The 27,494-nt window shown below is 44.0% G+C and overlaps 1 protein-coding gene across 4 annotated transcripts in view; it reads left to right on the forward strand.

The window, feature by feature from the left end:
* aatkb (apoptosis-associated tyrosine kinase b) overlaps positions 1-27,494 on the forward strand; it is a 301,371-nt gene that overhangs the window by 157,879 nt on the left and 115,998 nt on the right. For 3 of the 4 annotated variants that reach the window (XM_080209474.1, XM_080209478.1, XM_080209475.1), the window contains exon 1: positions 3,824-3,882. The exons of the other annotated variant lie outside the window; for it this stretch is intronic. In XM_080209474.1, the coding sequence (XP_080065600.1) occupies positions 3,834-3,882 (49 nt within the window). In that variant the 5' untranslated portion in view covers positions 3,824-3,833. Of the gene's footprint in view, positions 1-3,823; positions 3,883-27,494 lie in introns of those variants that run through there. 4 annotated transcript variants of the gene reach the window in all.

Raw genomic sequence — 27,494 nt, forward strand, 5'->3', positions numbered from 1 at the left:
TGATATTGCCTGAAACCCTCGCGGAGGTTACCGTTGTAATCATTCGCAGTGGCCCACTTGAACAGGGAAAGGAACTTCTCTAATCTCTCGAGAACATTATGCATTTGTAAATGAGGATTCAGAATCCTGACTCACAAGCTGAAATGGCCAGATCTGTCCTGCCATGTTCTTGGCATAACAATCTGGCCCAGCAGTCTGTCAGATGGTTAATCTCATGTTGTCTTTGACAGAAAATAGATGATCCCACCTGCTATGTGTTATAGTTGGCGTATGTTATGTTGGGACAATGTCTCTTTTTGAGATGAGTCCCGTGAGCACTAGTGACGTGAGCAGCCAGGTTCGCAGGTTTTAGGTTCAGCGTTGTTTTGAGCCTTAGTGAATACACAGCACCTCCCCATCGAGTTACAGTTCACCATGAGTTTTTAGAATCCCTACAGTGCAGAAGGAGGCCATTCGGTCCATTGCATCTGCACCGACTCTCTGACAGAGCAATTTTTCTTGGCCCATCCCCGGATCTATCCCTGTAACCCCATGCGTTCACCCTGCTAATCCTCCTAACTAAATGTCTTGGAATACTAAGGGAGCAATTTAGTACGGCCAATCTGTCTAACCTGAACATCTTTTGGACTGTGGGAGGAACCAAGAGCACCCAGAGGAAACCCATGCAGATACGGGGAGAACATGCAAACTCAACACGAACAGTTACCCACCCAGGGCTGGAATTGAACCCGGGTCCTGTGCACTGTGAGGCAGCAGTGCTAACCACTGTGCTACCGTGTCACCCTTTGTATGTTTTTTGGTTCCAACTGTAGCCTAGTACGGAATACCTACCACCTTAAATATCTGCTTCCATTAGGACAGCCATAATGCTGAAGTGTGCAATCTCTGTGGCAGAATTTTTACTATTCTAAAGAAGTAGGATCTGAAGGCATCACCTGTTTACTATCCAAGTTTTCACAGAGAAATTTGGTGCCTTAATTTGAAGATATTTGGAAGAACCCTTGTTTAGTTTGTGTCAGCTTCTGTAACATGAACTATAAATCAGCCAACATAACTCTGCGGCCTTCCAGAGACAACACACCTATTTTCTTCCTTGTCCTCCGCAAGGTTCTATGACCGTTCATTGTCCAAGATACTACACGCAGGTAGCCAACTATCCCAACAGTGATAAATTCCACCCTGTCTCTGTTTCATTATTTGAAGGGGGCTGCTTCTCAACTTTTGGTTCCACTTCAGAACAATGCTCTTAATCTCTGTCCACCTGATGTGGAGGTAGGCGAGAAAGATGGAGTGTCCCCTCATGGGTCTGCCGCTTGACATAACCAAAGTGGCCAGTTTGGACATGACCGATGTTGTTGGTCATTTGGATTGCCTGCTTCTCTTGTCTGCGTGTGAGGTGGCACGGTGGTTAGCACTGCTGCCTTACAGCGTCAAGGACTCGGGTTCGATTCCCAGCTTGGGTCACTGTCTGTGTGGAGTCTGCATGTTCTCCCCATGTCTGCGTGGGTTTCTTCAGGGTGTTTGGTTTCCTCCCACACTCCAGAGATGTGCTGGTTAGGTGCATTGGTCATGGTAAATTCTCCCTCAATGTACCCAAACAGGTACCAGAGTGTGACAACTAGGGGATTGTCACATGTAACTTCATTGCAGTGTTAATGTAAACCTACTTGTGACACTAATAAATAAATGTTAGAAGGAGTATACAGTGCAGATGTTCCATGACTGTTGGTGCACCACAGGTACTGGAGGATACGTGAGACACTCAACTTATGATTTAATTTTGCGAAGGTGCTTTGGCTCTGCATTAGTTTGTTCTATCTAAAAAGTGGCTAATTTTGTTGATGACATACATGTGGAGGCTTTGGGGAGGGTACTGAAAAGATTTACCAGGATGTTGCCTGATATGGAGGGCATTAGCTATGAGGAGGGATTGGAGAAACTTGGTTTGTTATCACTGGAACGAAGGAGGTTGAGGGGTGACCTGATAGAAGTCTACAAGATTATGCGGGGCGTGGACAGAGTGGATAGTCAGAAGTTTTTTCCCAAGGTGGAAGAGTCAATTACCAGGGGGGATAGGTTTAATGTGCGAGGGGCAAGGTTTAAAGAAAACGTACGAGGCAATTTTTTTATGCAGAGGGTGGTGGGTGCCTGGAACTCGCTGCCGGGGGAGGTTGTGAAAAAAGAGACAATAATAACTTTTAAAGGGCGTCTGGACAAATACATGAATAAGATGGGAATAGAGGGATACGCTCCCTGGAAGGGCGGGGGGTTTTAGTTCAAATGGACAGCATGGTTGGTGCAGGCTTGGAGGGTCAAAAGGCTTGTTCCTGTGCTGTAATTTTCCTTGTCCTTTGACACTCAGACAGGACCAGTACCCCTCTTTTTATTTAAAGGGAAGGCATACTGATTCAGAATCCTAAACACGTATCTGGAACTTTACAAAGATCAGAGATTTTGACAGATTTCAGACAACTAATCAAATGCATTTAAATCAGTTAGAGTGTATTATGCTAATGGTGGAGCAGAGCATAGATATAATTTATAACCAAATTTACACCAGCTCTTCTCTGGTAGTTAGAAATCTTTTCAAATTAAAGCAAAAGTACTCATCCTCATCTTTTTTTTATTCATTCATGGGACATGGGCATCACTGGCTGGCCAGCATTTATTGCCCATCCCTAGTTACCCTTGGAGGACAGTTGAGAGTCTTCCACATTGCTGTGGCTCTGAAGTCACATGTAGGCCAGACCAGATAAAGACAGCAGATTTCTTTCCCTAAAGGACATGAGTGAACTAGATGGGTTTTTCTGACAATCGTTTCATGGTCATCAGTAAATTCTTAATTCCAGATATTTTTTATTGAATTCAAATTCCGCCAGTTGCTGTGGTAGGATTTGAACCCGGATCCCCAGAACATTAGTTGAGTTTCTGTATTAATAATCTAGTGATAGTACCACTAGGCCATTCCCTCCTCTTTTCATGCCCTGGTAACACAATGCTATATCAAGCTCTATCCCTTGGGCAGTGGGGATGACATGCTGTGCATTAGCCAACTCAGAGCCCTTTACACCTTCAGAAAACTGCAGTTCAACAAGGAAACTGTCACTGACCTCATATCCACTTGATGTGATATGTTGAATAAGCTGAAACAAGCAAGGTTGGCATGGTGACACAGTGGTTAGCGCTGCTGCCTCCCAGTGCCAGGGACCTGGCTTCAATTCTCGGCTTGGGTCATTGCCTGTGCGGAGTCTGCACGCTCCCCCCGTGTCTGTGCGGGTTTCCATCGCGTGCTCCGGTTTCCCTCCCATAGTCGAAAGATGAGCGGGTTAGGTTAGTTAGCCGTGATAAACTGCCCCTTAATGTCAGCGAGATTAGCAGAGTAAATACATGGGGTTACAGGGATAGGGTCTGGGTGGGATTGTGGACAGTCCAGGTTCAATGGGGCTGAATGGCCTCCTTCTGCACTGTAATGATTCTATGATTTCCGTAACAGTTTCATTCTAACCACACTATTGGATAGTTCAATCAGTCAAAAATCGCATGAAACAATTTATTGAAGAACTGGTTAAATGCTAAATGAACTGGGAAGAGAAAGGCAAGAAAACAGCTTTAACAGTGGTGGTACCATTTGAATCATCTGGAACATAGCACCTGATTGTTTTCTTGCAGACTGGCCAGCTATTTTTGGCACAAAATTAAAGTACATTTGTTATTGACATTACGTAATGCTGCAGTTCATAAAAACCATAGCTGATTCTGCATTGAATAGCTGGGACCAATTTACAAAGTCACATCCTTATTAACACCCAGAGAAAGCCAAGACCCAGCATTAAATGCTTCGGGCTTTTGGGGCTGGTCGAGGCAGAATCTCCAAGAACAAAGGTGAGTAAGCGGCCTTTGAGACAAATAAAGCAAGGGCGGTTAGCTTTTTCAAACGGTCCTTTAGTAGAACACGGCAGTTTAAAAGAAATAAAACGTCACTCGTTTCTGCTTTCGTGGTGGAGAGGTTCTTTGACAACGGCAAACCTGACAGACACTCAAGTCACAGGGGATGGGGGGGAGGGGAGGGTGTGGGTGGGCTCCCTGGCCAGCGATGAAGGGTTAGGTCCCCACTACCCACCCTCCCACACCCCCCCACCCCCCACACCCCCACAGCCTCCCTCTCCTCAAGGGGGTTGAAGCCAGTTGCAGTGTTTCAAACTTCTGGCACTTCAGTTAAAGCCGTTTGCCAGCCCTTTTCTTTCCAAACTAATGGGCTTTTTTTGAAATAATTAAAAGTTTGCTTTTGAAGATCAGATCAGAATTGAAAGGACGCAAATCAGAATGGAGCCCTTTCACTGATGAAGTATTTGTCAGGAGCAATGTGCTGAATAAGTACAGGGTGATACATTTGCAATGATAACAGATAAATTGTGATTGGCTGGAATGTTTTGTTCTGTAGCAGAATGCAGTATTGTTTTGGAGGTCTGATGAAATCTGCAGTAATATTGTGTAAGCAGTGTGTCACCCAGAGAGTACCACTATCTAGAATAAAGTAAATACACAGAATGTTACAGACTATGTCTGCTTAGAAAAGTTAATTTTATTCTGTTGTCTGTTCAAACATTCGATCTAATGTGGGGTCCTTATTAATAATGCAAGAAATTAACCCCTAATGAGTCCAGTAATATGTTTATCTGCCTTACAGTTTGTTAATAGGGAGTATTATTATTACATTAGTGGCCATGGAGCATGTACTTTAGTGAATTGCTGCCCCCATGTATGTGGCTTATTTGGAAATAACTTAGAATCATAGAATCCCGATAGTGCAGAAAGAGGCCATTCGGCCCATCAAGCCTGCACTGACGACAATCCCACCCAGACTCCATCCCTGTAACCCCACTCTGCTAATTCCCCTAACACTAAGGTCAATCCATCTAACCTACACATCTTTGAATACTAAGGAACAATTTAGTATGACCAATCCATCTAACCAACACATCTTTTGAGTGTTGGAGGAAACCAGAGCACCTGGGAAATAAATCATGCAGACACGGGGAGAACACGCAAACTTCACACAATCAAAGGTCCAAGGCCGGAATTGAACCCGGGTCCCTGGCACGTGGGGCAGCAGTGCTAACCACTTGCACAGTTAAGAATTAGAATCCGTTGCAAAAAATTAAATAAAACTCAGGTTCCAAAGTTGAGGTAAAGAGCTGGCAGTTTTCCTCATCTGCGTAGTTGGCTAGAGGCTGAATAGTCATCATATCAAATTAACATTAAAATTTATTTATTAATGTCACAAGAAGGCTTACCTTAACACTGTAATGAAGTTACTGTGAAAATCCCCTAGTTGCTCACACTTCGGTGCCTATTAGGTTACACTGAGGGCAAATTTAGCATGGCCAATGCATCTGACCAATACGTCCTTTTGGGAGAAAACCATAGCACCCGGAGGAAACCCATGCAGACATGGGGTGAATGTTCAGGCTCCGCACAGTAACCCAAGCCGGGAATTGAACCTAGAACCCTGGCACTGTGAGGCAAACACAGTGGGTCCAGCCGGGCAATTGCTTTGCCTACATGCCAGAATAATACCTTGGAACGGTGGAGAGAATTGTCAAAGAAATATGCAGCAACCCCTCCTTGAAATACTCATGTCCCTTTTGCCCTTCTCTCCCATTTAAATGCAGGAGTTTCCCCCAATATCTTTTGTCTTTCTCTCACTCTTTGTGATGGTAGCCCCTCTGTTCAGCTGCTTGAACACCACAAGGATCAGTACATTTATCAACACAGCTATCAGCAGATCTCAGAATGAGGATATAGTTATGCCTGGATATGTATTGATTTACCCTGGAAAATGAACAGAAAAAGGGTCAGAAAGGAAGTGGTGATGGCAGAGGAATGTTCTATACTCCATGAATCTGAATGAGGACATTTGATGCTACAATAGATAAAGAAATATCCAGTTGAGTGATGATTCTGAGATTCAGTCAATGAATTATGTGTTATGAATTTGGTCCTGAGAGAGTATTCAAAGAGCATATAGTAAATAAGAAGATGCATGTGTAGACAACAGAGGATGTCCAACTCTGTTATATTTTTCAAACCTTCTGCAGGCCGGAGAGTTGGGTAAATGAATTATTTAGGTGTTTTTGAAATATTTAATTTTCTTGCTGGTTTTGAACGGAGCAAAATTTATTCCATTCTGAAGACACTCGCTGGTAATTCCACATCTGCCGATAACTTTGTCCTTACAGTTTGGTGACTTCAAGAACAGACATTGGGGTAGTCTCCAATTGGCTCTCTGCAGGATATCCATTGCAATAATTGTGATCCAGAAAAAGATACAGAAGTCTGAGGTCACGTACCAACCGACTCAAGAACAGCTTCTTCCCTGCTGCTGTCAGACTTTTGAATGGACCTACCTCGCATTAAGTTGATCTTTCCCTACACCCTAGCTATGATTGTAACACTACATCCTGAATCCTCTCCTTTCCTTCCCTATGTACACTTGATGTACACCTGACTCACCTGATGAAGAAGCAGCGTTCTGAAAGCTCATGATTCCAGATAAACCTGTTGGACTTTAAACTATTGTAGTGGGGCTTCTTACTGTGCCCACTCCAGTCCAACACTGGTATCTCCACATCTTCTCTAAGTACGGTATGCTTTGTCTGTATAGCACAGTAAGAAGTCTCACAACAGCAGGTTAAAGTCCAACAGGTTTATACTAATACATGCACTGACATTGTATACTAATACATCTGACCGTAATAAATCCAATCAAATCAATGATTGAAAGCCTTGGTAGCCCAGAGCAAGCAAATTTGGTTTGGAACTTCTGAATTAAAGACTGAGAAGAGTGGAGTGTATGAGCAAAGGGAGTTTGTAACACCCCAGTCCTCCCACACCAAGAGCTGAAACCAGGCAGCATTGAGCTCCAGCTGCAAATACTTTGCCCATTGCTCAATGTAAGGACTTAGTCACAGGATGAAGGTCATGTAGAGTGGGGCGTTCAGCTCAACAAAGGGGGAATAAAAGTTCAAACCTCAAATATCTGATTCCAGAAATAACCTTATTCCCACAAAAGTGCGTCAAAGCTTATCTCCATGACAAAACACTCCCATTTGCAGCACTCTTTTCACCAGATGCCATCGAGTCAAAATAAGGCGTCGCTGCTTTTTTGTGTTCCAACTGAATTACCCCACTTTTTAGTCTATTTGTTTTTCTTTTCTGTCATCAGCAGTGGCTGGCTCTTAATTTGCGTGCTTACTGTAAATCAATTTAAAAAAAAACACACACACACAACCTTTGGCACCCTACTATCTCTGCACCATTTTGTGAGTGATGTCGGGTGTAAATCAATACCAGTGCTTTTCAATTCTGATCAGGGAGGCCTGGTTAATGACCGAACCCGTTGATGTGTGATCCTACAGCACTTGATGTTGTATGATGTTGCTGGCCTCTGACACGGGGACGAGGCTTGTTCCGAATGGCAAAGCCTGTCGTACTTTCGGGAAGAGAGACATCACATAATAACGCAGTCACACGTGTAGAGACTGTGTAGAGCATTTACTGGGATGAGATTTGATGAGTTAATAATGGGATTGATGCACTATTTCCAAACAACAATAATAGCAGAGTTGAACTGAGTCTGAAACAACCAATTTAGCTTCTTATCAGAAGTGAGCATAAATGGCCTTGCTTTCCCCATGACAGGTTTCAAGTGGAATAATGAACCATCTAGAAACAGAATTTAAATGTCTCATTTCCTTAGAATGCAGTTACATTCGCTCCACTAAGTATCCAATCACAATGCGTTTGTGATAATGATGTCTTTGATGCTCTGAACACATTATTCTTCTTGTGCCAACGTTGGAAAGTTATGCTACAGGCAGCAGAGATTTGGAGTTTTTATAATGGGAGGCCGACCAAGACAGCACTGGAGTAGGCATAGAAACTCTACAGTGCAGAAATAGGCCATTCAGCCCATTGAGTTTGTACTGACAACAATCCTACTCAGGCCCTATTCCCATAACCCCACATATTTACCCTGCTAATCCCTCTAACCTACGCATGCCAGGACACTAAGGGATAATTTAGGATGGCTAACGCACCAAACCTACACATCTTTGGACTGTGGGAGGAAACCGGAGCACCCAGAGGAAACCCACACGGACATGGGGAGAACATGCAGACTCCACACAGACAGTCACCCGAGCCAGGAATCAAACCCAGGCCCCTGGCACTGTGAGACAACAGCTCTAATCACTATGCCACCGTGCCCAATCGGGTCTAGAGGTAGTTTTTTTATTCATTCCTGGGACATGGGTATCACTGGCTGGCCAGCATTTATTGCCCGTCCCTAGTTGTCCTTGAGAAGATGGTGGGGAGCTGTCTTCTTGAATCGCTGCAGTCCGTGTGCTGTGGGTTTAGCCACAATGCCATTAGGGAGGGAATCCCAGGAATTTGACCCAGCGACTGCGTAGAAAAGGTGCACATCTGGATTTCTACATCTGGTTCATTATTGCCCTTTCGGGAAGGAAATCCACCATCCTTACCCAGCCTACATGTGACTTTAGATCCATAGCAATGTGGTTGACACTTAAAATGCCCTCTGAAATGATCTAGGACAGTTAGGGATGGGCAATAATCACAGGCCCAGCCAGTGAAGCTCACATCCCCTGAACAAGATTAAAATACAGTTCTTAAAGGCACAGTACTGTCACACCTCCCAGCGGAGGGTCGGCCATTTTTTTCTGTGGGAACATATCGGCCAAAACTCTACCTCTCACCCTCCATGGAATCAGAGCAGACGAGGATCCGACAACGGACCTTGGGCAGGAATTTCTGGTCTCACCTGAGCGAGCCCATAAAATCCCACCCAATATCCCACCGAGTAGAGGGTGGGGGGGCCCGTAAAATCCTGGCCAATTCTGATGAGTGGGAGACGAGATGCTCAGAGAACATGTCTCTCTACATCTTATTAAGCTGAAGGCGCTATGTAAATGCAAATTGCCATTGACGTGGTAATGCTTTGAAATCTCTTCTGCAAAGAGTACAAAAGCTGGCAGGAGGGAGGGAATATTTTCCAGCTAAGAGGATACGGACACGAAAGACAAATTACCTCGGTTTATCTGTGAAGCAGAATGTGAGAAGAATTTGAATAAACAGAAAGGTTGTCATTGAGATGCCTGGTTTGATGGCAGGAGACTCAGGCAGTGCTACTTGTGAATGATGTTACTTTCCCCGATTACTTTTTCTTGCTATCGAGCTGCAGGGAGAGATCATGGCAGCACCGCAGGGAAAAAAAAAGCATCTTGTCAAATTGTACAAAGCTGGCGATCAAAGCTGTGGTGATGCTGTCTTAAAACTCATACATTATCCACAAAAAAAAGTGAACCAATTGTTAAGACATCAGAAATCCTTCACGCGACTTCCAAAGTAGAGACTTTAGGCTCCCTCTATAAATCCAAGTTCTCATCCTTTGATCAGAATTAATTGTATTTCCCGAATAGGCATTTAATCTGCGATGCATGGAATATTCTTACACCGATTTACAACAGCTGCACTTTCGAGTCCCAGCAAAGGGAGAAACATGTTCATCTTGGGCAGCACGGTGGCACAGTGGTTAGCACTGCTGCCTCACAGTGCCAGGGACCCAGGTCCGATTCCTGGCGTGGGTCACTGGCTGTGTGGAGTTTGCACATTCTCCCCATGTCTGCGTGGGTTTTCTCCGGGTGCTCCGGATTCCTCCCATCTCTAAAGAAGTGCGAATTAGGTTGATTGGGCATGCTAAATTCTCCCTTAGTGTCGGGGGATTAGTTAGGATAACTGCACAAGGTTATGGGGATAGGGCGTGGGTGGGATTGAGGTCAGTGCAGATCTGATGGGCTGAATGGCTTCCTTCTGCACTGTAGGATTCTATGATTCTATCTTCCCACTGTAAGGCTGGAATTATTTCTCTTAATCAGCTTCTTATGATTGCTGTGAAACCAGACCCTGACTGAAATATCAGTTGAACATCTTGCCCACTTACAAAATAGGCATCTTTGGGGCAGCACGGTGGCACAGTGGTTAGCACTGCTGCCTCACAGTGCCAGGGACCCAGGTTCAATTCTGCCCTCGGGTCACTGTCTGTGTGGAGTTTGCACATTCTCCCCATGTTGGCGTGGGTTTCCTCTGGGTGCTCCGGTTTCCTCCCATGGTCCAAAGATGTGTGGGTTAGGTTGATTGGCCGTGCTAAATTGACCCTAGCGTCAAGGGATTAGCAAGGTGAATATGTGGGGTTACGGGAATAGGGTCCAGGGGGATTTTGGTCAGTGCAGACTTAATGGACCGAGTGGCCTCCTTCTGCACTGTAGGAGTCTATGATCTTTTCAAGTAGCCATAACTCATTGACAGTACAAAACTATATATCCTTTCCAGCAGGGACAAAACATAACAACTCCTCACCAAGGTAGGCATCTGGATATGAACTAGCTTCAGAATCAAGGAAAATAAAACTTTAAAAGATTAACTAAACTTGTATCTTCCTTATGAACATTTCTGTAACATTTAATGTGGATCAGAGATTGTGTTGGTTAAATTCAGAGCTTTCGATCAGAGCTCCCTCAGAGAGGCATTCAATTAAGCACAAAAGCCCAAGAGTTAAGAGTAGGTTGTTCGGCCCATCATGTCTGTGCCCACATGCCACCCTTCTGCCAGATTAAATGATCTCCCCACCACCAAACTTGCCAAGGAGAAGGGTGCAAGTTTTCACCCTGTGGAGGCATGGACAAGTTGGGCCAAAGGGCCTGTTTCCATGCTGTAAACCTCTCTGACTCTGTGACACCAAATATACTGCCAAACATGCTGAGTACTTCCAGCATTTTTTGTTTATTTCTTATTTGTTCAGAGGATGTGGGCTTTGCTGGCTGGGCCAGCATTTATTGCCTGTCCTTAATTGCCCTAGGTCATTCCAGAGGTCATTTTAAGAGTCAACCACAGTGCTATGGATCTGGAGTCACATGTAGGCCGAGTAAGGATGGCAGATTTCCTTCCCTAAATGGCATTCATAAATCATGTGTTTTTCTTGCTGTAAAAACCCTCCCTAACATTTTCAATTTCTCAACCTGACTACTCAAGTGTGTGTGTGTGTGTGTGTGTGGTATGAGTGTGTTTGTGGTGCAGGTGTGTGTGTGTGTACATGTGTGGTGCGTGTGATGTGAGTGTGTGTGTGTGGTGCATGTGTGTGTGCGTATGTGTGATGCACGCGGGTGTTTGTGTGTGGTATGTTTGTATGTGTGGTGTGTGTACATGTGTTTGATGTGTACATGTGAGGACGTGTGTGTGTGTTTGGCCAATGTGTGTGATGTGTATGTGACTGTATGTTGGTGTGTATGGGTGTTTGTGTATGTGTGTGTGGGGAGTGTGTGTGGGGGGAGGGCGTGTATGTGTGTGTGTGTGTGTGAGTGTGTGGTACGTGTGGGTGTTTGTATATGTATGTGTGTTTGGTGCGTGTGTGATTACCCTGGTGTGTAATGCCTCCTGCTGTACACTGGATGGCATTGCATCTTTCCAAGTTGTTTCTAAACATTATTTCAAACTATTAAAACTGTGATGTCAGGTGCTAGAAAATACCATTAATGAAAATATGTAAAACAGCATTAAACAAATGGGAAACATTTTTCAAAACAACTGACTTGAATTATGCTAAATAGTCATTCTAATGATCATATATAGTGTTACTGATTTGCATTTAATGATTTGACATTCTGCATTTTTATTTGCCGTTCAGGGAAGGTCTTATCCTAATTGTGTTGGCAGTGTCAGTCTGCCTCGATAGGTAGATGATAAGAGTTAGTTTCTCTTTTTATTGTGTCCAATTCAGCACGTTCAAGACTAGGGATTGGCTAAGATCAAATGTAGTATCGACATGCTGCGCTTGGTTGAAGTCATTAGGTTCCATTTTAGCTTCACTTAAAGCAATTTTTTAAAGTGGCATCTTGGCCTTTTGGCTAAGATGCAAATGAGATCAAGCCTTGGAGGAGGAGCTACACCTACTCCAATCAGCTTGGATCATGTAGATCAAGCCCAAGACAGGAGGTGAGAGCCCTGTCAGCTTGGATCGGGAATGTCCCAACTTGTTGAGACCTCGAATTGGACTTGATTTGATTGAACTGGAATAAAAACAAAAAAAAACTAGGGATAACTTTCCATTGTCACTTTGTGATGAGTTTTCCTGTCAAACAATGTTTTGCTTCTGTTTTCCAATCATTTGTGGGGTTCTTAGTGAGTTTGTCTTTGGTGATTTATGATCGTGAGAACTGGATGGTTGTAGTGGAGTAAATTGCACTTTGTCCTGGATGGAGGAACCTTGGTGCACCATGGCCACAGTGGTTAGCACTGCTGCCTCACAAAACCAGGCACCCAGGTTCAATTCCAACATTGAGGTACTGTGTGGAATTTGCACATTCTCCCCGTGTCTGCGTGGGGTTCCTCCGGGTGCTCCGGTTTCCTCCCACAATCCAAAAGATGTGCAGGATAGGTGGATTGGCCATGCTAAATTGCCCCAAGGTGCATAGATTAGGGCGATTAGCAAGATAACTGTTACACAGATATGGCAGGGGTGGTCCTGGGTAAGATGTTGTGTTGGAGAGTTGGTGCAGACCCGATGGGCCGAATAGGCTCCTTCTGCACCGTAGATATTCTGTGATTCTATGACATTCTGAGAAAAAAAGCTGACTAGAATGCCCTTCAACAAAATTACAATAATGGTTCTGGTGTCCTCATGATATTGCTCACATTGTGTTGGAGGATATGTTGCTTTACGAGAATAGGAATATCGTGGCTTTTAATGCAAAATCTCTATTGTATAATAGAAACGTTCCCACCTTTTACATGTCACAGCACATATTGATATTACTAATAGATTTTGAGGCACACCCCCTATTGTCTCTGAACTGCCCTCCAGCATAATACTGCTTTGGAGATGATTCTCAGCCTGCGTTTGCCATTAGAGAGAATGGCAACATGGGTGGAAAACGCGGCGAGAATTGGGAAACACAACCCTGCCACAGCAACCTCTGCAAGACATGCTGGATCATCGACACGGATGCCATCATCTCACATGAGAACACCATCCACCAGGTACACGGCACATACTCTTGCAACTCAGCCAATATTGTCTACCTGATAAGCTGCAGGAAATGATGTCCGAGGCATGGTATATTGGGGAGACCATGTAGACGCTACAACAACAGATGAATGAACATCGCTTGACAATTACCAGGCAGGACTGTTCTCTTCCTGTCGGGGAAACTTCAGTGGTCACTGGCATTCAGCCTCTGATCTTCGGGTGAGCGTTCTCCACGATGGCCTTCACGACATACAACAATGCAGAATCACTGAGCAGAAACCGATAGCCAAGTTCTGCACACATGAGGATGGCCTCAACAGAGATCTTGGGTTCATGTCACACTATCTGTAACCCCCATGACTTGCCTGGGCTTGTAAATTCTCACTAACTGGAGAACAGTATACATCTGTTTAACCTGTGCTTAACCGTCTCTCTACTCACATTGTCTGTACCTTTAAACTTGATTGCCTGTAAAGACTCACATTCCAACCATTATCTTGTAAATTGAGTTTGTGATTATATAAGCCCTGTTTGTGAACACAGCTCCTCACCCACCTGAAGAAGGAGCGACACCCTGAAAGCTTGTGCTACCAAATAAACATGTTGGACTTTAACCTGATGTTGTGAGACTTCTCATTGTACAATTAAACACTTGGGCTGCGATTCTCCCGCCATCCACACCATGCCATCGCTGTCAGCGAGAATGGAAAACTTGGCCCTCGGCCAAATCTCCATTCATTGTGGAGAATCCCAACTGCGGGAGAGGTTGAAGAATCTGGCCCTCAGTTAAACATCATGCATCTCTGCCATTCTATGACCAGGAATCTGCTCCTGTCTGGGTGCTGTAACAAGCCTTTGGAGGCAGAAGCCCCTTCATCAAAATCCCTTTATTTACAAACTCTAACAGCGATCTACAGCGATCTAGGCTGTTAGCAGTCTATATCTGAGGGTGCCAGAGGAACTGTCACTCCAAGTTAAGTACAAGGCAAGGATTCTCTGATTGGCCCATCAATCGGATCCTTAATCAGGGAGTTCATACTCCAGCAGGCCAACCTCAATGGCCTGATTGAAGTCGTTACAGAGGTGATAACTCGAAACCCAAATCAATTGTTTTTTTCCTGTGGCAGCGCGATATTGACAGAATATTAAGTATGCTCTAATCCAAAGAGGCAGAATGTGACCTGGCTTGTTCCATATGAAAACAGAAAGGTTTGAGTGCATTCTGTTTGCACTGATAATATAATATTATATATCTATTGTTTTTCAATCATGTTTCTTTGGTAAGGAAGGATTGATTTTTGTCTGCGGTTCCTGGTACATTGATTGCTTCACTGAGTACAATCCAAAACTAGTCAGAGATGGACATCAATACTTCAGCCAGTAAGATTACTTGCACGTCAGTCAACGAGAATGTTATAATGATAGTGAAGTGCTGAAAAATTATCAATAGCTTAAAATAACAGAAACCTGTATTCTTATTTTCTGAGCTTAGCTTAGGGCCAGGTGGGTAGCTGTGTAAAAGTAAATGAAAGTTGTGTTGCAGGCACCTAAACTTTCTCCGTTTAGCTTATTGGCATAGCATGCTGAGGTGAGGATGGAAAATTGGACATGAACAACATTCAAAGGAAAGGGGAATGATTAAAGATGAGTATCAGAAAGGGGACAAACATTCTGAAAGCCCTTTAGGACAGGGCTTCCAGAACTGGGGTTGTGAGATAAGATTCTGGGGTGGTGAGCTCTGCAGCAGCAATGGCTGTCATTGGAGCTCTGACTGAAGGAGCAGCGCTCCAAAAGCTTGTGCTACCAAACAACCTGTTGGACTTTAACCTGGTGTTGTGAGACTTCTTACTTTGAATGTTAACAGCTGTGAGGCCTCTTTAAATCCTTGCTTTATAGGCATGGTCTGACAGGACAATATCTTGTTTTTACATTGCAGGTTGACTAATATCATTGCTCTAAACTAACTTCATTACTAACACATTTTCAGCTGATGATCACACAACTGCAAGGCATCTACAGCCTTATTACAGTCTTCTCTTACATGACAGGTGACCCCACAGAGTACAGTATGTACCGTACTATATCATATTGGAGGCCGCTGCCATGATCATGATGATAGCTAATACTGGCTCCAGAAAAACTTACTGAAGTTCTTAAAGTTGACAAAGATCAGGAAAGCCGGCCTCACCCCCACCTAGTTCTTGCAGTTCTCGGCACCCCCCCTTCACCGCACCCCCCCCCCCCCCCCCCCCCCTCCACTCCCCCCACCCCCATCTCCCTGCAGATTCTCACAGCTCTCACTGAGGGATCACAGCAATTTGAAGCCTCAAAATGGGTCCACAGTGGGAAAAGATTGGGAAGTACATCTTCAGACAGACTCATGAAGCAACACAGTCCAGGAACGGCTTTAGGTTGAAGAGATAATGGAGGAAGAAAGAGGCAGAAATGAAAGGATGGAGGGGGCCCAGGTAGCACAGTGATTAGCACTGCTGCCTCACAGCGCCAAGGGCCTGGGTTCGATTCCCTGCTTGGGTCACCGTCTGTGTGGAGTTTGCACGTTCTGTCTGTTTCTGCATGGGTTTCCTCCGGGTGCTCCAGTTTCTGAAAGATGTGCTGGTTAGGAGCATTGCCAATGCTAAATTCTCCTTCAGTGTACCCGAACAGGTGCTGGAGTGTGGCAATAAGGGGACTTTCACAGTAACTTCTTTGCAGTGTGAACGTAAGCCTATTTGTGACTAATAAGTAAACCTTACTTTAGAAGTGAGTCTTCAGATGAGCATCAGAGCAAACGCAGCAGTTAGATCTCCTGTTTGAAAGTTGTTTTGTTAGAAAAATGGGTCCTGGGAATGACGTTGAAATTAATCCTCACCTGACTACAGCCCTGGCAGCAGGGTGGATGTGTGGAATCTTCATTGTCAAACTCCCTTTTGACAGAACTAAATAGCCCGTGGAAGTCACGATAATAAAAGGATGAGAGTGATAAATCAACTCAATCCCTATCTTCAGACAGATCGTTTTACCGATACAGTTATATCAAAATAAACAGGCGAGTCTGTAACCAAAACCGCAGGACAGCAGAGAGTATTGAGCTTCCACTAAATGGGAATGATTAGCTCCAGGTTAGGTCTTGCAGAATAACTAATGCGTCTCATTATTTTTCATAAATGATTAAATCCAATTGTGGTAACAATTGGGAAAGTATTGGAAGCTAAATACTTTTCAATGTAAGTTGGGGTTTGAAGGTTAATATTCCAGACTGTGTAGAAGCAGTTCCTTGTTTAGTGCAGTATTATGTGTCAGTAATATATTATTTTCATTCTATTGATGGCAGTTTATGATATTTGTATTGCACTGCTGTGTACTGTGTGGTATTTTAGTCTGATAAAGCTCCTGTATCTGCTATCTCATGTACAAGTGACCTGTTGTCAATTTTTGCCAAAACTGTTTCTTTAAACCCAAGTCATCTTTCCAGGGTGTTGAAGATGGGCAACTAAGACCTAGGCCAGAATTTTCCAGTCTTGCGCGCCCTGCTACCGCTGCCAGAATGGAGAATTTGGCACTCAGCCAAACCTCCTTTCACAGCTGCGGCGAGGTCGCAGAGTTCCATCCCTATAGTCTTTGGTGGGAGTGGGAGGGAGGGAAGGGTGCAAGAATTAGAATGGGGTGCTTGTGATGACTTCAACCAGGCTAATGTGGTTGGCTTTCTAGAGTATGAACTATCTGATGGGTCTTAATTGATGGTTAAATCACGGAGCCTCATGCTCCCTATTTAAAGCAGGTATGTCAGACTCTCAGCCTGCGCTCAGCAGGGAGCAACTGGAGAGCTGGCTGTGTACAGGTGAATGGTGTAAATAAAGTAACTTGGTGAGGGGAGCTCTGTGGAGTTATTACAGTACTCAAACACAATTTAGCCCCCCGGTCAAAGTCAACATTTGATTCTTATTTCCGCACTGTCATTAGCAATGTCTGAGGCCACTGGAAATTGCTGGTGTGAACCCCTCATGCTGCAGTGACATCCTCATACCATTGGTGGCACTATTGTGCTTTCATGGAAAGAGGACACGATTACAGCATAACAAATTTACATCGGCGCTGGCCATTATAAAGGTGGACGTAGGGAAGGTTCACAGCAAGTGCCACAAACCTGGGTGAGGAGGAACTTCTCTGTCTTTATTCAACACTCTCCCCCACTTTGCTGGTAACAGCAAAGGTTCAAACTAACCAGGTTCTCCTTCCCTTTTTTCAGACCTAATGGTTATGTTTTGTTTTATTCATTTGTGGGACATTGGCATTGCTGGCTGGCCAGCAGTCATTGTCCATCCCCAGTTACCCGAGAGCAACTGAGAGTCAATCATGTTGCTGTGGCTCTGGAGTCAGTGAGAGCCAACCTCCCAAATGGACTCCTGTCCAACGCCAAGGTACGTAAAATCCAGCCCATGAATTTAGAATCATAGAATGCCTACGTGCTGAAGAGGTCCTTTCTAAAAAGGGCATTAGTAAACCAGATGGGTTTTTTCGACAATTGGCAATGGTTTCATGGTCATCAGCAGATTCTTAGTTTCAGATTTTTTTTTATTGTATTCAGATTCCACCACCTGCCATGGCGGGATTCGAACCCGGGTCCCCAGAACATTAGCTGAGTTTCTGGGTTAATAATCTAACGATAATACCACTGGGCCATCGTCTTCCCTTCCGAAAGCCTCTCTAGCCTGCAATGAAAATAGCCGCAGTTGTTAAAATTGTTATTGTTATTTCTTTATATCCTTATTGCTGACCTTTTGGAAAATCCAGCTCATAACAGCTTTGAACCTTGATTCTCATTCAGATGCAGTTGTGTGTGTTCACTCACGTCCTCAAGCATGGAAACACTCTGCTTTAGTGTGTTTCACACTCTATACTAGCATTGCATTGTTTAGCTGATAACTCTGCTCAAACTGAGATCCCTCTGCCAACTAGCAATATTGTAACTGAACAAAGAACGAATAAAATTACAGCAAAGGAACAGGCCCTTCGGCCCTCCAAGCCTGCAGCGACCATGCTGCCCAACTAAATTAAAACCCTCTACCCTTCTGGGGACCATATCCCTCTATTCCCATCCTATTCATGTATTTGTCAAGACACCCCTTTAAATCACTACCGTATCCGCGTCCACTACGTCCCCCGGCAACAAGTTCCAGGCACCCAGTACTTTCTGTGTAAAAAATCTGGACATTGGATTTGATTTATTATTGTCACATGTATTAGTATACAGTGAAAAGTATTGTTTCTTACGCGCTTTACAGACAAAGCATACCGTTCATAGAAAAGGAAACGAGAGAGTGCAGAATGTAGCGTTACAGTCGTACCTAGGGTGTAGAGAAAGATCAATTTAATGCAAGGTAGGTCCATTAAAAGTCTGATGGCAGCAGGGAAGAAGCTGTTCTTGAGTCGGTTGGTACGTGACCTCAGACTTTTGTATCTTTGTCCCGAAGGAAGAAGGTGGAAGCGAGTATGTCCGGGGTGCGTGGGGTCCTTGATTATGCTGGCTGCTTTGCCAAGGTAGCAGGAAGTGTAGACAGAGTCAATGGATGGGAGGCTGGTTTGCCTGATGGATTGGGCTACATTCACGACATTTTGTAGTTTCTTGCGGTCTTGGGCAGAGCAGGAGCCATACCAAGCTGTGATACAACCAGAAAGAATGCTTTCTATGGTGCATCTGTAAAAGTTGGTGAAAGTTGTAGCGGACATACCAAATTTCATAATTTGCTGATGGAAGAATCTGATGAATTGAACATTGCTTTCACTCTCACAAAGCAACAAAGGCTCCTTTCAGCTGTCATAATCCCAGCTCAGCCCAGCAGACTGGAGAGGAATTACTTTATCCCACCATATATCCTATCACTCTGACTCTTTAATGGATCTCACTGAGTGACTGACCATGCTTATATTTCAATGGAAGACATCAACAGGCCCTTCCCAATCTGACAGTTTGCAACTGTTGGGTGCCCTGAAGAGATCCCTGTTGATTACAGCATCAAGCTCCAAATATGTGTCAAACAACATATGTTAGTGTCACTGTGGATCCAAATGACAGGACTGTGCTGCATTTCTTTTTCAAACCATTTGTTTTTGCTCATAAAGGGAGGTTCACACCATGTCCCTCCCTTGGCACAGTGGTTAGCAGTGGTTCGATTCCTGGCTTAGGTCACTGTGTGGAGTTTGCACATTCTCCCCATGTCTGCGTGGGTTTCCTCCCACACTCCAAAGATGTATGGGTTAGGTTGATTGGCCATGCTAAACTGCCCCTTAGTGTTCCGGGATGCATAGGTTAGAGAGATTAGCGAGATAAATATGTGGGCTAATGGGGATAGGGCCTGGGTGGGATTGTGGTTGGTGCAGGCTCGATGGACTGAGTGGCCTCCTTTTGCACTGTAGGGATTCTATGATTTATGTTCCAATAACGACTTGCATTTATATAGCATGTTTAACATGATAAAACATCCCAACGCACTGCACAGAATCATTACCAAATTTAAAAGTTGACACCGTGCCACAAGAACGAGAAGTGAGATTGAAGGAGTGTTTACCAGAAGGGGGAACGAGACGGAGAGGGTGGAAATTCCAGAGCATGGCTAGGCCTCGATGCCAGAGGAAATCAGTAGACGGGTGGAATGATGCAACTTGTGGCTTTCTCCATTCCGGGTATCAAATTGTTGCCTCGGCGAACCGTCGGCAAACATTTTCTGTTCATTGTAACGGCCGATTTGTACCTTAGCACTCAGCTGTCATGGTTTGCATTCATTAATCTGAGGAGGCCTTTCATTAGTGTAGATAATGGACAATGGAGGACTGTGCATCGCTGTGGGACATTGCCAGTCAAAGTGAAATGAACGAATCTTGTCTGTGAAGGCTTGTGCCAATCAGCTGTCCTCTGTTCTTTTTTGGCACATCCTCATGCGTGTTGAGTGAGGTAGGCTGCTGGAAAGGGGGCTTAATGTCGATTAGAGTCAAGCCCCAGCTCTCAGACGATTCCACCGGGGAAGAAGATCTTCACAACATGTGAGCAAATTGAACTGCAAAGACTAAATAAATGTCCTTTTTGAATGAGGTTTCTTGCTGCGAAACCCATGGAATAAAAGAGATATTTACTATTGCAGGAAAGTTGTGTTTCATAATCAGCAAGAGGCTCTTTATTTTATAATTCCCTGTGAGAATTTCATTATTCAGGCCAGATGGTTCTTGACTTGAGCACAAGGGCCTATGCTGAGTAACAGCAATCTTAGCAGCTGTTATGATTGGCCTTATCATCCTTGGGCTAAGGGCAGGGAGTATCAACCAGATTGTCTGCTCCTGATCCGTGCCCCGTGTATGTGTGTGTGGAACTTGAATGCAGTCCAGGATGCTCTGTATGGTCAGCTGTTGCTGAAACTCACAGCCAGCGAGTAACGATATGGACAATTGGCCGAAAAGAAGTTGGACCATCTCCTGTATCCCTGATCCTTCAGGACGCGCAAGCAAGGTGATGCTGTTGCTTGTCAGCTCTTGGTAAATTCCCAGCGTCTTTTTTCCCTGTTGTGGGAGGTTGCGGAGATGGGTCAGATATCACAAGAAGCTGTCGAAATGGCACAGAAATAGATTGCTGCAGGAAAGAGGAAGTGAGGTCCTGGCACTTCCCCAGAGGAAGGAAGGACTTCACATTTTCCTGTGAAGCCACTGGGCTATTTTTTTCTTTGGCCTCCCCTCAATGAAGCCACTTGACACCCTCACAAGTAAACTGGGGAGACAGTGGTGAAATTAATGACTCACTTCGCACTTTGACCGTGATCATCCGTCACGATAAAAGGGCTGAGAAAAATATCCCTCATCTGTACATCACTTGTTTTTGCTTAAGTGTATTTCAAATTGCCCTCTTAACTGAAATTGTGTTCTCAGCCGAACAGAACTCTCATTGTTAGCATTCGTATGGAAATCATTGGGGGAGGAGCACCTTGAAGATTTCTCTTAACTTTGGCCAGATACTTGTTCCCTACTATTCTGTTATTGGGGGAATTAAACGAGTCCGAGCATTCCTAGCAAAACAATTCTCCCCAATTCCCAGGTTGTAAAGTCCCTGCATAAATTTGTATGTGTTGTAAAGAAAAATTCTCACTGGTTTCCTGTCCTCTGAGTCTTTCCTCGAGTTCAGTTTAAGACTTGCTAATGTCCAGAGGACCCGGGTTCGAATCCCGCCATGGCAGGTGGTGAAATTTGGCTTCAATAAAAAATACCAGAAATTGAGAACCTACTGATTGACCATGAAACCATTGCCAATTGTCGGAAAATTGAGGGGGTTAGCCTACGAGGAGAGATTGGATAGACTGGGTCTGTACTCATTGGAGTTTAGAAGGCTGAGGGAGGATCTTATAGAGACGTATAAGATAATGAAAGGGATGGATAGGGTAGAGGTAGAGAGATTCTTCCCGCTTAGAAAGGACAGCATAACTAGAGGGCACAGCCTCAAAATAAGGAGGGGGGCAGTTTAGATCGGAGTTGAGGAGGAACTTCTTCACTCAAAGGGTGGTGAGTCTCTGGAATTCTCTGCCCATTGAAGTGGTGGAGGATACCTCGCTGGATATATTTAAGTCACAGGTAGATAGGTTTCTGATAGACAAGGGAGTTAAGGGTTATGGGGAGAAAGCGGGAAACTGGAACTGATCCACTTCAGGTCAGCCATGATCTTGTTGAATGGCGGGGCAGGCTTGAAGGGCTAGATGGCCTACTCCTGCTCCTATTTCTTATGTTCTTATGTTCTTAAAAGCCCATCTGGTTCACTAACGTCTTTTAGGGAAGAAAATCTGCCATCCTTACCTGGTCTGGCCTACATGTGACTCCAGAACCACAGCAACATAGTTGACTCTCAGCTGCCTTCTGAAATGGCCGAGCAAGCCACTTGGTATGGGCAACAAATGGTGGCCAGCCAGCAATGCCCATGTCCCAAGAATGAATTTTTAAAAAATTCCAAATCTCTTCCTGCATCTCGTGGTGCTTTAAGGCACAGATTTGTCTGTTTCCATAAGACCGTAAGATATAAGAGCAGAATTACACCATTCAGCCCTTCGGGTATGCTCCACCCTTCAATCATGGCTGATATGATTCTCATCCCCATTCTCCTGCCTCCTTCCCGTAACCCTTGATCCCCTTATTGATCAAGAACCTATTTATCTGTCTTAAAGGCACTCAATGATCTGGCCGCAGCCCTCTGTGGCAATGAGTTCCATAGCTAGTAATTCCTGGTACAGGTCACTAGTTTGTGCCAGGGAATTACAGCTTCAGGGAGCACCATTCCACAGTAAGCATGGCTGACCAGGAGTCTCTCCCATTCCTACCTCCAGCCATTGGTGTTTTTGGAAGGATTTGCAGGTTGACCCTCAACCCGTTTGGCCGTGTTACGAACACACCTTCCTTAACTAGCAAGTCCTGGGGTGGGACTCGAACCTGGAGCTTCTGGCTCAGAGATAGGGATGCTAACCCACTGCGCCACAAGAGAGGCTTGCTTGACCTTCAATAACTCCCCTTAAGTTGCTATTCTTTATTGGTGACTCGCAGCTGAGATTCTTTCCAAGGAGCCCCGCGTTCTCGAGGTCCTACCCTCCACATGCAATGTTTCACTCCCTTTTCTCAGAGGAAAAACCAAGGGCAGGAAGCCTGGTGGAACTGGCTGGTGCCCCAAATCACTTTGCCACCAGTTGTTTGGCATGCAGAACAGGCCTGGGATTTCTAGTCAAACCACATTGTTAACTTCCGAGAACAGTTTATTTCTGTGCTACAAGCAGCAGTAAATCAGTGATACTGTCCAAATGACTGCAGGTTAAATCTGTCCCTGGCTTCATCAAGAATGTTTCTGCTGATGCAATGCTGTACCATATTAATAAAGAATCCAGAGTCACAACTACCTTTTTAGATTGTAACTTACAGCAAGAGGCAAATCTAGGGTCGAACACACCTAGAGTAACGTTTATAACCAGATGCTTGATTTACCATGTATGGATCTTCCCCTGTAATCTAATTGTAGAGAGACTAGCTAGGGTAAATGCATGGGGTTATGGGGATAGGGCCTGGGTGGGATTGTGCTCGGTGCAGACTTGTTGGGCTGAATGGCCTCCTTCTGCTCTGCAGGATTCTATGATAATTGATGCTGTATATTTATCAAGTGAGAGAGCAACCAGCAGCTCCCATATCCAAAATACTTTTATTAAATTCTTTTTATGGGAGTTGATGGAGTGACTATCTCCAGTAACTGCAGCACCTGCTGGTAACTAAAGCTCTTGCTAGTTTTGTTATTCAAAGGCTGGCCTCTGACATTTAAAGTTTAATGAGTTGAATAAATATAAATTGAATCTTGGCAAGTTGAAAACATTGAGAATGGGTTGAATAATGAAATAGGGTGAGGAATAGTCCTGTCAGAGGTGTGCCTTGTCACTTTATCATTGTCTCCTCTATGTAGACCTTAAAGTCTATTTCAAGGTATGGAGGCACAGTGGTTAGCACTGCTGCCTCACAGCGCCAGGGCCCCAAGTTCGATTCCGGTCTTGAGTCACTCTCTGTGTGGAGTTTTGCACATTCTCCCCACGTCTGCATGTGTTTCCTCAGGATCCTCCAGCTTACTCCCACAGTCCAATGACTGTGTGGATTAGGTTGATTAGCCATGATAAATCGACCCTAGTGTCAGGGGGGTTAGCAGGGTAAATATATGGAGTTACAGGAATAGGGACAGGATGGAATTGTAGTCGGTGCTGACTCGATGGGCTGAATGGCCTCCTTCTGCACTGTAGGGATTCTACTCCTTTGACCAAACATTTGGTCACCTGTCCTCGTATTTTCCTATGTAACTGGGTGCCAAATTTGTTTGATAACATTCTTGTGAAAGGCCTTGGGAAGGTTTTACTAAATTACATGTGATACTCTGCCACACAATAGACGTGAGGAAAGTTACAGCTGATGGAATAAAAGGGACAATAGCAACACAGATACATAATGGGCTGAGAAATAGGAAGCAGAGAGTAATGGATGTTTTTAGAGTTGGAAGAAGGTTTGTAGTGGTATTCCCCGGGGGTCAGTTTTGGGACCCTTGTTTTTCCTGATATATATTAATGACCTAGATCTTGTTGTACAGGGGACAATTTCAAAGTTTTCAGATGACACAAAACTTGGAAGTATTGTAAAAATGTGAATAGGATGGTGTAGAACTTCAAACGGACATCAGCTAGTTGGTGGAGTCAGCAGGTCAGTGGCAGATGAAGTTCAATGTGGAGAAGTGTGAGGTAGGAAGACCACAGAGAGACAGTACAAAATAAGGGGTAACGTTCTGAAGGGGCGGTAGGAACAGAGGAATCTCGGTATATAGGCGCATAGAACATTGAAGATAGCAAGCCAGATGAAGAGAGTAGTTAATAAGGCATATAATATTTTGAGCTTTATTAACAGGGCATAGAGTACAACAGCAAGAAGGCTATGCCGAACCTCTACAAGATACTAGTTAGACCTCAGCTGTTATATGAAGGACAGTTCTAGGTGCCTAGTGTTAGGATCCCAGACCAGAACCCCAAGTTATATAATGAAGCGGGACTTGACCCTATTTTGACATAAATGTGAGGGAAGAATGTTTCACTCCAGGAGTAATTTCACTGACAAATTAGGGATTTTTTTTATCAAAACAAGCTTTATTCACAATACAGTCTAACTCAAATAAAATGAAACAGTTTCACGCTTCACAATTGAGTAATCTTTAAACATGGAAAGAAACAACTTTAATTTTTAACTTATTACTATTTTAGTTCCAAATAAGCAACATTCTTCCTATAGACTTAAATCCCACTTTAAATATAGTTAGCAAGCACAGATATACTTGTTCTAACTTGGGACAACAGCCTTGGAACTTCCAGAGAGATTTTGTTGAGAGAGAGAGAGGGCAGTCTGCTATCTTCAATCAGCTCCAATCAGCCACTGAACACAGGAAGCTGTTTCCCTGTCTGCCACATACCTAGCTCTTTCTATTTCTTTAATTATAAAAAAAACCCAGCTGCCATTCCTGTCAACAAAAAAAAACCTGGGGCTAAAATGAGTAATTACCCTGCTGTCCAGCATCTGAGCTGTATGTTTTTCAGACACACTGATTGCCTGTAAAAAAAACACTGAATCATAAAACATTCTACAGAAACATAAGATTATCGATAGCACAGTATCATCACACTATGAAGGATGTGAATGCAGTGGAGAGAGTGCAGTAGAACGGTTCCAAGGATGAGAATGTTCAGTTATGAGGATAGATTGGAGAAGTTGGGACTGTTCTCTTTGGAGAGGAGGTGGCTAAGAGCAGATTTGATAAAGATGTTCAGGGCTGGACAGAGTAGATGGGGAGAAACTATTTCCGCAAGTAAAAGAATCAAGGATGAAAGAGCACAGATTTAAAGTGATTTGCTAAAAAGGCAAATGTGACGTGAGGGAAAAGTTTTTTCCCACAGCGAGTGGTTTGGGTCTGGAATGCACTGCCTGGAAATGTGGTGGAGGCAGGTTCAGTTGGAGCATTCAAGAGGGTTATGAATATTTGAATAGGATCAACGTAAAATGGTAGGGGGGAAGGACAGGGGAATGGCACTAAACCGTGATGCTCGTTTGGAGAGCTGGTGTAGACACGATGGGCCAAAGGACCTCCTCCTGCACTGTAACGTTTTTTAATTCTGTAGAGGTAGAACATTCCAGATTACTCAGCTTTCCATGAAGTGTATATTCACTCGGACACCATGACAAGTTTCTTCATGAAAGAATATTGGAAAAGTGGAAATAATGGATAAATATAATTATTCTCAGTGAAAGTGAGCAGTAATGAATTCACTCTAGGCTTGGGAATAATGCATCAGTAAAGCACATTCTCAGAAGCGAAGAACAGTAAAACTTGAAAATGACTTGGGTCCCATTTGAAAGTGTGCCCCACCTAAGAGTCTGTTTACTAGACAGATTTATTAACTGACAAAGCCCTGGTGCCAAATCTTGTAAATCATCTAGTACAGGATCAAAGAAAAACAAAGAACAGTACAGCACAGGAACAAATGTCCTCACTCACCAAGCCTGCACCGACAAATTATGCCTTTCTAAAGACCTTTTGGTGCTACACGGTCAATATAGTTAGACTAAGCATACTGATCAGAGAAAAGGAAAGGAGAGAATGCAGAATGTGGTGTTACAGTCATAGCTAGGGTGTGGAGAAAGGTCAACTTAAGTGAGGTAAGGTCCATTCAAAAGTCTGACGGCAGCAGGGAAGAAGCTGTTCTCAAGTTGGTTGGTATGTGACCTCAGACTTTTGTATCCTTTTCCCAAGAAGGTGGAAGAGAGAATGTCTGGGGTGGGTGAGGTCCTTAATTATACTGGCTGCTTTTCCAAGGCGGTGGGAAGTGTAGTCAGAGTCAATGGATAGGAGGCTGGTTTGAGTGATGGGTTGGGCTACATTCACAAACCTTTATAGTTTCTTGCGGTCTTGATCAGAGTAGAAGCCATACCAAGCTGTGGTATATCCGAAAAGTATGCTTTCTATGTATCTGTAAAAATTGGTGAGAGTTGTAGTGGACGTGCCGGATTTCCTTGGCCTCCTAAGAAAGTAGAGACATTGGTGGGCTTTCTTAACTATAGCATTGGTGTGGGGCGACCAGGACAAGTAAGGGACATGTTCTGTTCCCAACACTGATGAGCAGAATATATATGCTTTTTATTCATTCAGAATGATAGAAGCTAAATTGAACCTGTGCAATGTATGTAGTTCCGTTACTTCTGTAATGACTTTCATGAGGCCCATGATGTGGACCTCTTAGAATACAAGCTCCCAGATTAAGACAGTGATGACCTGTCCAATTAAGGAGCGCTGCATCATGTGAAGTGTCAGGGTTACTGGCACTCTGGGTTTATACTCTGTAGGGGACATACCTATCTGAGTGTTGTGTTCTTTGTTAATAATTCTAAATTTGTTGAAGGGACACTGGTCACAGAGGAGTTATTTCAGCTTCTTTGCACCATATTAAACAAAATATATGCATCTTAAATCGAGAGTTTTGTAATGAGATATTATCCCGATATAAATTAATACTTGTGTCTGTCTAAGCATCTTTTTAAGGTCATGGTCTATGGTGCTGTGAATATCTTCACAAAGGTTGTTTTCCAACAATATATTTATTTTCTTGTATCTGTGCCTCAGGCATATAAACTGTAACTTGGTAGTATAGACCTTGAATATTGTTGAAAAGAGAGATGCGTTGCCAAAGCTTTTTGTCTCATGCACATCAGGACAAACACAAGAATACCAAATTTCAAACGATCGCCACAATTTACACTTGCAACTTTTTTTAATTACCTGGGATCTGAAGGAGCCAGCCATTCCCTATCACTT

The sequence above is a fragment of the Carcharhinus amblyrhynchos genome, chromosome 21 (assembly GCF_965287045.1).
Source record: "Carcharhinus amblyrhynchos chromosome 21, sCarAmb.v2.hapA, whole genome shotgun sequence".
Lineage (NCBI taxonomy): Eukaryota > Metazoa > Chordata > Chondrichthyes > Carcharhiniformes > Carcharhinidae > Carcharhinus > Carcharhinus amblyrhynchos.